General features: G+C 32.0%; 1 protein-coding gene across 1 annotated transcript; it reads left to right on the forward strand.

The window, feature by feature from the left end:
• The first annotated feature begins 9,348 nt into the window (after positions 1-9,348).
• LOC137831929 (uncharacterized) lies at positions 9,349-11,200 on the forward strand. The gene is made up of 4 exons (XM_068639837.1): positions 9,349-9,756; positions 9,833-10,096; positions 10,381-10,540; positions 10,762-11,200. Exons 1-4 carry the CDS (start codon positions 9,529-9,531, stop codon positions 10,938-10,940), a joined length of 831 nt encoding a protein of 276 aa, XP_068495938.1. The 5' UTR covers positions 9,349-9,528; the 3' UTR covers positions 10,941-11,200.
• Positions 11,201-14,468: the final 3,268 nt, after the last annotated feature.

Consider the following 14,468-nt stretch of genomic DNA (forward strand, 5'->3'; position numbering starts at 1 on the left):
GTTTCTCTCAAGTAACTATAGTTACCGATAAGTACTAGAAACACTAATAAAATGTCAGATATTTGAAATTAATAAAATATTTTCAAGAATTAAGGAAAAAGATATATTTTTTAACAGCAAAGAAAAACATATATAATAAACAAATTGATCGGAAATCTCGTATTTATTAGATATACAATCTAACTATAAGATGTAAATTTTATTTTATACATTTGAATTCAGTTTAAATTTATTTTCTATAATGATACGAAATATACCTTACCGAGATTTGTTAAGATTTTCAGTTTCTCAATAAATTTTAGATAAATACGTACTTAAAAAAGATATATGTATATAATGAATTTCAGATAAATATGTACTTAAAAAAGATATACGTATATAATAAATTTCAGATAAATATGTACTTAAAAAAGATATATGTATATAATAAATTTCAGATAAATATGTACTTAAAAAGAGATATGTACATACATCAAAAGAGAAAATGTTTTTTTTTCATACATAATAAACTTAAAAGACTTTGAATATGTGATTTTGAGTCTTAAGATATTGAAACACCTTCATAGTCCACTCTCTTCCATTTTATCTCGCAAAATCACCATAACCAAATAAAGTTTAAGTGTCTCTATATTTTTCTACCTACTTATAATTCTAAATTTTAAATTTAAGTGAGTGATACTATAAGTTGACTATCCTACATTAAATTATAATTAAAAAAGATAAATTTTATTGAAATGTAAATCTCACATTAAAATATTGTTGTAGAATTGTCTAACATATTACTGAAACTAAAAAAAATTAGCCACATTTTAAAAAGTGATTCTCCATATCCCTATTAAGAAATATACATGTGTTACATCAGGGTTTTAAAAGAATATTAATATATCACTGTGGTCAATTTTTAGACTGAATTTTAAGGGTCTTGATGAATTATATAACACAATCTTTAAACTGCATATATTAGTAGGACTCCGGCAACTTAATTTTGCTTAATTAAGTTTAATAAAAGTTGAATTTATGCTTACTAATAATTAATTAACTGGCATGCACAATGGAAATGCTCCACTATTCCTTCTTTATAGATAGCGTCATGCATGGACTTTTCTTTTCAAGTTGCAATTCAATTTGTACTCATGGTTGAACGAGAAACCAAAACATTTTCAAATTTTTATAAGGGTTTATGGATTTTTTTAATCTTTTTAAGGGATACTGGTTAAAGAATTGACACTTATTTTTTTAAAATCACATCACAAAACTGTCAATAATTATAAGAGGTATATTAATCATGTTTGTATTTAATTAATTGTTAAAAATTTGTTCAAATCACATTAAAATTTGTGGTTAAGATGGCCTGTTGTTGGATAGTTAACTTTCCATCTATCATCTTCTTTCCGCGTGCTCTTTTTCTTAATCTACTTTGCTTCTCCTTTTTCATTTTACTTTCTCAGTCATTATTTTACAATTTTTAGAAAGCATGAATGAACTCGATGAAAAGAAAAATAGTTAATAGTATAATGCTTATTCTTTTGTTATCTTAAAAAGTTAACTGCAACATTTGAAAATCACATAGTAAATTACTTGTACCATTGCGTTCGGGATTTTAATTTTTTAAATTTTATTAAGTGATAATATTGTTCCCTCAATAATCAAATCACTATGATTAAATTTTATTTCATTGAGAGTAACTTACGTAGTTTCCCATGCTTAACAAACATATATATGATTCGTCTAACTAACAGAGTTTGCATAATTTTAAAACTAATCCAAGTGATTCAAAAAAATTTCATATCATTTATTTATTTATTTATTTTTAAACTATCATTTTCAACTTGAGTCACTTTGTTATATTAAGAGTTCTGCCCTACACAATCTAGACAAGTTAAACCAACCAAAATTCACATTAAATAGTCAACAATTGTAATAAAACCATACACAAATCAATAAGAGTACAATTGTTTATTAATCTATCTAATTCATTTTCAATAGACTCAGTAATTAAGCTAAACATACTTCATTCACATCAAACATTCAACCATTTCATATCAATTATCAATTTAAAACATATTTATTTCACTCTAAGGTTCAATTCCTGCAAGAAATTACAGCAAAAATCACTTTTACAATCATATCTTATAACCTAAGTATTAGTGACTCAAGTTTAACTTCTCTTACCCGTTTAGCCTACTAAACACCAAATCAAAACTCCAACATCTAAAATTGGTATAAAGAAGCTTATGAATGATTTAAACACACTTTATGCCCATGGAATCTCTCTCCCAAACTTTTAGAGAAACTCATATTAACCAAAGAAAAATGGTGGAAAATAGAAAAAGTAGAAAAAGAAAGAAAAAAAGATTTTATAAAAAACAATAATTATTTTAAAATAAGCCTGAATATTTTTTTTATTTAAATTACTTTTTAACAATAAAATATTTAAATATCATTTTAGTTATTCTACTTTTATATATTCTGAGACTATTTTCTAGGTATTTACGTAATAAATGAAATATACTAAATTATGAGATAAAAAAGTATATAAGATTATAATAAATTAAATATATCGAATAAAAGACTTTTTAATTAGTGTTAATTATGACAAAGCAATCCATGTAATTATAAATATACTTAATTACAAGATAAAAAATAATAATATATATATATAAAGTAAATAAAACTCTCATATATAAAACTTAAATCATTAAAAAAATTCTCCAAAGTCTACTAAACTATATATACGAGGGAGAGATTAGTCTTTTGTAAAACTTGATGATAAAAAAAGGTAAATAAATATGAGTTATTCATATATTAATGACAGAGTTGTAGGAGATCATTCTCTACAATGTTTATTATCTCATTATCAGTAGCAATATATGACATAGATATTTTTATTATTTTATAAAAAAATATTTAATAGAAAAAATGATTTTCTTCTGCATTAAACAATAAAATGTTATTCCCTTTTATGCATGCATATTTTATCAAATAATTTTAACACATAAAACTATGCTATTAACGTATGTCTTCTTTTCTATTATCTTGTATGTTCTTTTTCACGAGTTTACTTTATCAAAATAAATATACGTACCCTAATGAGTTTTGATTAATAATTTTTGAAATAGAAAAAAGATGTTATTGAAATAATAATTTTTTTATGCTATTAATATTAAGAAGAAGTTTCTGGGCTGTGCTTTTGTCTTAAGCAAGCATATTGAGAAAAGAAGAAAAATAGAACTTGGATTGGACCTGTAAAAGGGTATGTTGCTGAGTTTCTGTCCATATAACAGTTGAACCAAAAAATATATTATTTTGTTCACGGGGTATGGCGTGGAATCTTCAAATTCAATATTATTTTTATGAGTGTTTATAAGTTGAAAACTTTGTAAGATTATAATCTGAGAAAAGAAACCATTCTCATAGAGAGTCTCAAATAGATAATTGGATTTCAGCTCTTCAAACAACCATAAATTTTCTGTTTTTGTCTATAGATTATTTTTCTCCACCAGTCTTTGTTTAGCATTCAAACTATCATCCCAAAATATGCAAACTATTAATTTTACTTTCTTTTAACAACAAAATTGTTCGAAATTTATATTTCATTTTCAGAGTTATATTTTATTTAGTTATCCAAAATCATTGCTAAAGTATTGTTGAAGAAGGGTCCATTCAAAATATAGTAAGATATTTGATATAGTGATGAAATGTTATTTTCTTATTCTATTTTTATGCTCTATTATATCTTATTACTGTAACATGTCTCTTATTATAAGGGATTTGGGTTAAAAAATAAGATAGATAACCATTTTTTTACTGTACTCTAACATTATTATCATTTTCGTTATATCTTATTATTATAGTTATTTTTGTTATTTGCATTTTTTTTTTATCATAGTTATAACTTTTTCATTTGGTTAAGATTAAAATATGGATTGTGTAAGGATCTAGAAAATAACCTTAGATTAGAATTGGTACATTTTAAATGATACTGAATATTTTATTATTAAAATGAAAAGAGCATATAAATAGAAAATTTAGTTATTCAGTTTCATTTTAAAAAAATCACTATCTCTCTAAAAGTTTTCTTTTCCCTTTTTTCTAATATATTCTAACATTCTCCCTCATCAGTTTATCGGAGTACGCTATTCGACTTCGGACTTCTGATAGCAAAGACTACAAGACTACCTGATCAAAATATCTGATAGAGTAAGTTCATTTTTGTCCCTTTTTCCTTTTTTCCCTTCTTTCTAAGATTCTGAACTCCTTGATTATCAGTTTGACGAAGTCTGCCATTGGACTCATGGCAATGAACACTACAAGATTGCTCGATCAAAATCTCAAATAGAATAAGTTCATTTTTTTGCTATTTTCTTTGAGTTATGTTTTGCATGTAAATTTTTTAGCTTCAAGGTAAATCTCTGTTACCATAGGGTCTTAATGATATAGTTATATTTTTTATCAAGACTTTGTGGTGCAGGTTAATTATCTTTAAACTTTTGGTAGATTTGGAGCTCTTAGTGAGCATTTGCTCAAGTAAAGGTAAGGGAAACTAGTCTTATTCTTTTAAATAGAATCATAGGTTAGAAGATCTGAATGTGAGGGTGAAGTGGTCACCAGTTTCAAATTTTTGCTTGCAGGATTGTCTCTTTCAAATATTAACTGAAATGGTTGATTCTGAATATTTTATATTGATTTTAAGGTGAATAAGTTGTTGAAATTGTTTGAATGAATACAAGTGAGTTGAACTGTTTTTGAATATTTTGTTGAATTACTTAAATGAGATATTTGATGAAAAATGGTTGTTTGATTTTAGATGATGATTGATTTAGAGAGCATATATTTGGAACTTATTATGTGATTAAGTGAATTTTGAGATATATTTGAATTGTTTAGAAAAGTTTAAAATATGATATGATTGAATGATGCATTGATGTGTTACATGAGATATGGAATGATGTGAAAGTGAGATCAAACATAGTATTTTCAGGAAAGGAAACACCGTGTTGAGATTGTTGTTAGGGTATATTGATATGTTAGGCCTGTAATTAGACATCCTGACTCTACTGATATAATGAAATCACATAGATGAAGTTATTTAGTTGGCGAGAGTCGATGGAGGTTCATATGACTTTGTTTATGGTTTGAAATATAATTTGGTCTTTCAGGTCATATGAATTTACCCTGTCATACTAGATGATGAGATATTGAGATGTTTATGCGCATGACTGTGTGGATTCACAACGAGTAATATGACAGGTGTAGGTATTAGGATTCTGTTCCTGCTAGGGAGATGGGATCTAGGGAACTGTTGAAGTCTTCTTCTCCTTCCTTCGGTCGGGCAGGTGGCTGAGTGATGAACTGGGATCCTTCTCTTCCTTCTGCTTATCTTTCGGCACTCGGGACTCGGTCGTCGGGTGAACACCGGATGGTAGGGGTACCTGCGAAGGCACTCCGACGCTCAAGTCAGTAAAGCGGGTGGTTAGCTCTCAGGTAGGTGAACAGTAATAATGACATACCTTACTCCTTGAAATGCGTGCTATTTATATTATTCTAGTGGGCCTACCTTGTTGGGCCCGTTTATCGAGGTGGATACCGCTTAGGGTTGCATTACCTAATTCTTGATGATGGATTAGCTTCACTGATCTCGGTCTGAGCGTTAATTGTAACAGGGTTCGGCTATCGGCCAAGTTCCCGTGGTGTGGGTCGGCCATCGGCCAAATCCTTGTGGTCTCGGTCGTCTTAGTTAAGTCTTCTAAGGTCTCGACCTTTCGGACAGTCGGCCAAGTCTTCCAAGGTCTCGGCCTTTCGGACAGTCGGACAAGTCTTCCAAGGTCTCGGCCTGTCGGCCAAGTCTTCCAAGGTCTCGGCCTGTCGGCCAAGTCTTCTACGGCCTCAGCCAGGTTCCCCTGGTCTCGGTCAGGTTGACTGGGCATCGGGCAGCCAGGTGGGTCCCGGCCTCGCCCCGTACCGGTACACTTGCCCCCCAGACTCAAGGGCAGATGCGTAAGTTATGCCCGATGAGTCTTTAACGATGGGGGTCGGTCGGTCTCCCTTGGTCGTGCGGCTATTTCATTTCTCGAGGTGTGATGTGACCTGGGCGGCGTGACGTGACCCTTGGTGACGTGACATGATTGGCATTAATGAGGGGTTTTTTGAGTGGGAAGTATTGTGAACCGTTGGATCTAAGAGATCTAACGGTTGAGATTGACTCGTCGCTTCGAATTCCGAGGCCCATGGGCCCTATAAATAGGGGTCTTCAACAGTGTTGAAACCTTGCATTTTCTGAGTTAGTTTATCTGATAGCCGAGCCTTCCATCGCCCACTGCTCTAAGAACCGAGTGACCGTTCGGCCTTCTTGCTAAGCTTTGCCTTCGCCTTTCTTTTCTTTTCACAGGTTAGTGATGTCATCCGTGTCTCGGCCAACATCCCCCTCGTCCGGTCATTCTTCCCTCGCTCTCGGTCGTCCTTCTCCTGCCCTTGGGCTTTCTTCCTCTTTGTCAACCTCTTCATCATCCTCTTCGTCTGCCACTGATTCCTTATCAGCTGGGGTGGCCGAGGTGCCACCCATGGTAGAGGTGGTTAGGGGGGACGACCCGGTTAACGCTGTTGACCGGTCGGACTCTCCCCCCGCTAGCGTTGGCGACCGGCCAGGATCACCCCCGACGGCCGTTCCACTCGCGGATTTTAGTTTGGTGGATCCTAGTGTTGTTGAGTTCTCGTCGTCTTATGATACCGAGAAGTCTGTGGCCAAATTTTTGGCTAAGTACCTGGTGTTGAAAGCGGGCGAGGACTCCGACGATTCTAGGGATCCAGATTACTTTAGAATCCTGCCTTGTGGTCCGACCGAGAGGGTGTGTATGGGTCGGGCTGATGCCGGTCCTCCTTTTTTTTATATGTATACTTGCTTTTTTTCAGATCTTCACGTCTGCCCTTGAGCCTGGGGGGCAAGTGTACCGGTATGGCCGAGAGGCCGAGACCTTAGAAGACTTGGCCGAGAGGCCGAGACCTTGGAAGGCTTGGCCGAGACGACCGAGAGGTCGAGACCTTGGAAGACTTGGCCGAGAGGCCGAGACCTTGGAAGACTTGGCCGAGAGGCCGAGACCTTGGAAGGCTTGGCCGAGACCTTAGAAGACTTGCCCAAGGGGCCGAGACCTTAGAAGACTTGGCCGAGACGACCGAGATCACTGGAACATGGCCGATGGCCGACCCATGCCATGATGATTTGGCCGATGGCCGACCCCTATTACAGTTAACGCTCAAACCAAGATCAGTGAAGTTAATCTATCATTAAGAATTAGGTAATGCAAACCTAAGAGGTGTCCACCTCGATAAATGGGCCCAACAAGGTAGGCCCACTAGAATAATATAAATAGTACGCATCCCAAGGAGTAAGGTATGTCATTTATCACTCTGAGAGCTGACCACCCGCTTTACTGACTTGAGCGTCGGAGTGCCTTCGCAGGTACCCCCACCATTCGGTGTTCAGCCGAGGCCGAGGGCCGAAGGAGAAGCAGGAGGACGAAGAGAACCCCAGTTCACTACCCAGTCACCTGACCGACTGAAGAAAGGAGAAGAAGACTTCAATAGTTCTCTAGGTCCCATCTCCCTAGCAGGAACAGATTCTAATTTCAATATAAAGTCTTCCAGAAGTAGAGTCAAGTGTCTGAGTATGTGAGTCAATAAATATCTGACATGAATAATGTGAATGATAGTTGTGATAGACATTTGATGAATTTGTGTAAATTATGAGAATTTGATGGATTATGTTTGTTCTTAAAAGTTAAATTTATATTAGAATTCTTAAAAATCACTAGCTTACCCTGTGCTTTGTTTTGTGTTTGTTTTTCTTTAATTTATGATGATCGTGTTAATTTATATGGAAGCATATGAAGTTGCAGGTAATAAAGCTCTTCAGTGAGCAGCTAGAGGAACATATGTTTTCATGTTGAATGTTTTGTTTGTGTATATATTAAATCCCTATGAAAAATGATATCTTTTTGAGATATAAATATGAGAAAGTAGTATATGTTTATTTGTTAATTAGATATTGCTTGTTTCACTGTTATTTATTATATATGGGTAAATTTAAGGATGTTACATATTGAATTATTATAATTTTATATTTTATTTGGATTAAAAAAGAAAAAAAAGGAAATGGAAGATAAAAATTGTTTTAAATTAAGAAGAAGAAAGTAAAAATTAGAAGGAACTAATTGAAAACTTTGCTGTTGATTCGATTTATGTAATAGAAAAGAATGATATACATTCAAAAGAAATTTGTAAATAAAATTTTAAAACTAGTTTTATATAAAAAAAAATATTTTTAAATTACATGTTAAAGTTAAAATAAATAAATAAATAAATAATTATTATAAATTTTAGTAAATAAAAAAGTTACATTTCAAAATAAAAATATATTAAAAAATTAATTAAAAAATATAATAATTTAAATTAATAAATTTTATTTAATTCATTTTCGTTTTATTTAAATTATTTATTTTATTATAATAAAAATCGTAATTTTATTATATTAAAGAAATAATCTATTATAATTATAATTATAATCTATCTTTTATATATAATCAATTGTATTTTATATATAATCTATTATCAGTACCTTGTTTAAAAACGAAAAATAGTTTATTACCCATAATGATTTTCATTTTTTGTGTTTTTAATATTTTTAAAGGTGATTCTTACATACAAAACGAAGAGGAATGAACTCAAGACACCACAGAAGCATGAATTTTTTTTCCTCCATTCAAATAGAATTTTCAGATCTAACCTCTCGTTTACTTTTAAAAATACTGATTTAAATGACAATATTACGGGTAGTTTAAGCTTAACTCAACCTCTTAAAATCGGTTTATAAAGTTGAGGTTTCCGCCCACTTAAATATAATGAAAATCTCTAATCTCTAGTTGATGTGGGATCTCCAACACACTCCCTCAGGCCGAGACTACCAACTCGTGCGTGAAACTATATATTATGGGTGGTCCGATAGCGACCCAATAGCGGATGACCTGATAAGACCAACAAATACTCGCTAGGATAGACTCAAAATGACTCTGATACCATATAATAGAGTGAACTTTAAGCTTAACTTAATCCATAAAATCAGCTCATGAGGTTGAGGTTTGCACCTACTTATTACAATGAAAAGTTCTAATCTCTAATCTCTGGTTACAATGAAAAGTTCTAATCTCTAATCTCTAATCTCTAATCTTTAATCTCTAATCTCTAATCTTTAATCTCTAATCTCTAATCTCTAATCTCTAATCTCTAATCTCTGGTCGAATGTGAATCTCAAACCAATTTGAAACATAAATGCTTTAAAAGGTTGAACCTTTTCTTGTGTTGGACAAAATGGCAGCGAGAAGAAAGTGACACTAATGGTTAACATCTTAGGCTCAAGTTCCTTATCTTTTACTTTACTGGGTCGGATCTACATCCAACCTCAACCCTCTCTGTTTTCAACTACTCAATTTCTTCTCCTTCACTCTGCTCACTGCTGCTGTCTCCCTCATAATTCGTATGGCTGCCACACTCACACTTCTAAAGCTTCCAATTCTTCCTAACAAGCCACAACTGCCACGCCCCTCAACCACAAAACTTGTTCCTTTTCCTTCCATCCGTTCAAACTCAAACTTATCTTCTCCTAACACACACAATTCTTCCTTCTTAGATCACAACATCGACCCTCTCAAGCCTGTTTTTCTTTCCCTCACAGCCATCACATTTCCACTCTTCCTAGATTCCAAGGCAAGTATGCATTTTGTTGGTTTTTATTTTGAGCTGGTGTTGTTGTTTGGTTCTCATAAAGCTGTTATTGGCACAGGATGCACTTGCTGCGGGAGGAGAGTTTGGGATATTCGAAGGAAGATCATTTGCTCTCGTACACCCCATTGTGATGGGTGCGTTTTTCTTCTATACATTGTGGGCAGGGTATTTGGGGTGGCAATGGCGGCGAGTAAGGACTATCCAGAACGATATCAATGAACTCAAGACTCAAGTCAAACCTACCCCAGTCACCCCAGATGGAAAACCTGTGGAAGAAGCATCACCATCACCAGTTGAACTCCAAATACAGCAACTCACTGAGGTAGCTACTGAAACCATGCATCTCTCTTACATACCACCCTTTCTCTGGATTGAAAGAATGTGATGTAATGAAATAGAATTTTCCAATTGTGATACTGATCCTGAAGAAGTTTATTTAAATAAACTCAATGTATTGTTGCATGATGTGATGGTGTGTGGTTGTTTGATTAATTTCTGGATGGTGGATCATGATGGTAATAAGATAGTAAAATGCATGGAGCTCTACTCATGGAATGCTGAATTCTGAATCTGATGAGCATCTAATTTATGGATACTCATATTCAGGAAAGGAAAGAGCTGATCAAAGGTTCCTATAAAGACAGACACTTTAATGCAGGATCCCTACTTCTAGGATTTGGGGTGCTTGAGTCAATTGGTGGAGGAGTGAACACATGGCTCAGGACAGGAAAGTTGTTTCCCGGCCCACATTTATTTGCAGGAGCAGGTAAAGATTGAATTTGCATGCATTTGATGAAGCAAAAACAAAGAGGGTAAAGTTAACTCAATACAGTCTAATCTCAAAGTTGCAATAAATGATCCTAAATATATATATTTCTTTTACTAAAAGTCGACAAATTTAGAATAACGATGACTTAAAATCACTGTTTATTCTTATTATATATGTTGATGGTAAAAAATGAAAATTGTTGTGTAATTTTTGGTCAGGTATTACCGTTTTATGGGCACTGGCAGCAGCCCTAGTACCATCAATGCAAAAAGGAAATGAAACAGCCAGAAATCTTCACATCGCGCTAAATGCGTTAAACGTTCTGCTCTTTGTTTGGCAGATTCCCACTGGAATTGACATTGTGTTCAAGGTCTTTGAGTTCACAACATGGCCTTGAATGTAAGATTCTAAGGTCTAACTTCTCTGCTATTTTACTTTCAATTTTGCTTTCTGGCATCATCAAAGAAAGCAAATTTTGACATTTTCCACTTTCCTTTAGCCATGTACCATGATTAAATGCCATACAAGCATTGTATACTTTCTTAAATTACACCATTCTTTAGTGTAAATTGACACATAATAACTTCTTACATCGCATTATTACGTAATTTAATGAATAGTGCTTGCAGTGCTGCACCTTGCTTTTTCGGTAGGAAATGTTCATGTTGGAAGTGATGAACAAAACTTGTAAATTTTAAATTTTCTGAGGTGCACGATTTTTTTTCTTTGCTTTTGTTTAGCTAAGTTTACATGTTACATCTCTGTTGCAACATTTTACCTAGTTTCTTTTAGGCGGATTTCGGCCTTTATGTAGTGTGTTTGAAAGTTTGTTTCACTCTTTAGTTTTCCACGTATAGACTATTTGTATAAAAATATGGAGGTCATGTACTTTTCAATGGCTAAAATATGGTTCTCACAATTGAACTAGAAATCAGAACTAGAAGCAAACAGAGAAGTAAAACATCATAACAAAATCATAAAACAACACTCACCTTAGTAACAAGTCTTCATAACCACGATGATCAAACCTAATGGATGAAAACTTCAATTCAACAGCTAATAATTTATTCCACTGTTTGAAAGAAGTGTTTTCTTCCACAACCAAACAAGATTATTTGGCATGAGCCTCAATTATTTGGTTACATAAACAAAGGAGGCTAGTTTTCTATTGTTTTTATTTTTTTTTTGCTGAAAACTATGTCACTCTTATTCCAGACGAAATGCTCAGGTAAAGGTTCCAAAACTTCCTATAGTGAAAAGTTTAATTTACACTTTCTTCAGTGAGTACACCAAAAATTAATATGTGAAAAATAGGAATAGAATGTTCTGAATATGATAACATAGCGCGAGTTTAGAGTGTATATTTTTAAGTAATAGAAATTTAGAATGTGTATTTTTAATTAAAAGCACCATCATGTACATTTTTACTTTAAAAAACACATAGTAGTTACCTTTGTTTCCATACACTATTTCTTATTTACTAAGGCCATTTGTTGAAAGCTATTTTTATTAGTTATTAACTTTTCATTTTATTAGTTTAAGAACTTGTGCTAATATTAATTAGTATTTTTTTTTTGCTAAGCAAAGTTTGTTTCTTAAATAACTTGTAATGCTTTCTGGAAATCTACCAAATTTTATTTTTTTTAAACGCTATACCTATTAGTTTCTAGCTTTTAAAAATTTACATTTACTCCTTTTTAAAGAAATGCTTATTAAGTATTGTTTTACCCTATTTTTTTATAATAAAACATAATCTTGTTATTTTATTTTTCTCCATCCACTTGTAACCGTAACTTTGTTATATTTTTCATATAAGGTAAACATTTCTTCTTTCGTATTTTTTACTAAAGAAATAAGTTCTTACTATTATTATAATTTTGTCACTTTATATCATATAATTGATTTTACATTTTTATTATTTAAAATATTTATTTTATTATATTATAATTATATTCAATGTATTAATATTGATATGTGGTAATTTATTTATTTATTTTGAAATAGTTATCGCACCAGATTCTGCATTTTAACTATATTTGTACTTATTTTATGTCTATTTAAAAATACGATACGTTTATTTTATTTTAAATTTAAATATAAGTCTAGTGAATATAGCATAAGATTAATAATAAATACACAATATAAAAAGTAATATAACAATACAAGTAAAATGAATACAATTAAAATGTTTTATTTATAAAAAATATTTTAAGAGTTTAAATTTTCTTAAAAATAAAAATACCCTTAAAATATATTTTATCAATAAAAAAATTAAAATTTACATTTTTTTTATCGACAATAAAATTTAAATAAATATGAATCACTTCATGGGTGATTCAACCCTTATACAAGAACTCAACCCTAACCTACATCACAATAACTTCCCAAATAACTCCCCAAACCTCATTCACCAAGCAGACGCGTTGCTCATCCTAAATTGGAAGAAATTAAACAATGAGACATTGTGAAACACGCTCAGCACGCCCAACCACCACAACAATGGTTCCATAATAACCAAGCAAATCTGCACTCAAAGAACAAATGGGTCTTAGTCTCCTCCTCGACCCCACAAAGACCACATGTGGAGCTTGCAACTGTGATCCGCGCCTTTCCAAGTTAGTCTTAGTGGCTAACTTGTTTTCCAACACCCCCAAACCGTAACTAAAGCAGTAGATACAACTTTACTCTTCTAAAACTTTTTAATTAATTAATTAATTTGTAAAATGTAATTGTAATTTCCACTTCTAATTGAAAAATGTGTGACCAATTTTATTTTTTTATATATTAAATTAAGATAATTATTTTCCAGTTTATTAACATGGCATTAAATTAAAGTTTTTCTTTTTTTTCTTTTTTAATTTATTGAATTATTTATGAAGTATAAGTAGGTCTATTCATTATAATAACATAACTGAATCTATGAAAATAATTTGTTCCAGTGATTAAGTTGATACTTTCTACCTGGTCCGGGATACAAATCCTAAATCCAAAGAAAATAATAATAATAATAATATTGAGCAAAGTGATTTGAAAATATATAAAACAAAATTTAGAAATCTGGAAAATTATCCTTGTGAATAAAGATAATTTTTGTAATGTGTTTTTTACTTTTATAACGTTGAGTAAGATTTCTTTTATAAAAAAAGAGTGCATAATTATTATACTATTGTTTTGTATTTAAGATTTTAGTTTAAGTTAATTTTCAATTAATTTTTTCGTAGATGGACGTATGTTCTAAATTCTGAAGATTTGTTTGAAACAGAAAAGATGTCTTCCTACCAATTGAAATGTTGTCTCCTTTTCTTTTTTTAGGATACTTGTTTTACCATATGTGGGTATGGTCGTGCATGTGAACACTTGCTAATAGTAGATTCCATGAATATGGGAGAGGAAGGGAATGTTACTGTTTTCTGTCTTGGATGAAGATACATATATAATATGGTAAGGGAGTACTAGAAGAGTTTGATGGAATTGATAATGGTTTGGGACATAGGAAGGCTTCCACATAGAGCAATACAGATCTAAAGGAGAATTCCGATTTCACGATATATTTTTATTACATGTACCATTTTAAGATAGGAGGTCCAAAAGCTTCTATATCTATTGGCTTAAAGCGATGCCATTATCTATATTTACAAAAACATTTATTTGAATGAGCTATAAAAGGCATCAAAACTAACCATGTCTAGAAGTATATATGCAAGCATAATATATGAACAAATTCTTGGTCCTCCACTCCTAATTTAACAAACTTAAACCTACACCGCTCATCGCTCATTATCGTATTTCCCAACTTTCATTTCTTCAACAAATATAAATTCTGCTTTTCATTCCAACGTTTTCTGTTAAGGCACGAATAAAAGAACACGAGCTTGATATTCGCCGTACACTCAAAACAATTCTCCTCTCTTTTTGTTTTGCATTT

Source organism: Phaseolus vulgaris, chromosome 6 (genome assembly GCF_051622355.1).
Source record: "Phaseolus vulgaris cultivar YP4 chromosome 6, ASM5162235v1, whole genome shotgun sequence".
NCBI lineage: Eukaryota > Viridiplantae > Streptophyta > Magnoliopsida > Fabales > Fabaceae > Phaseolus > Phaseolus vulgaris.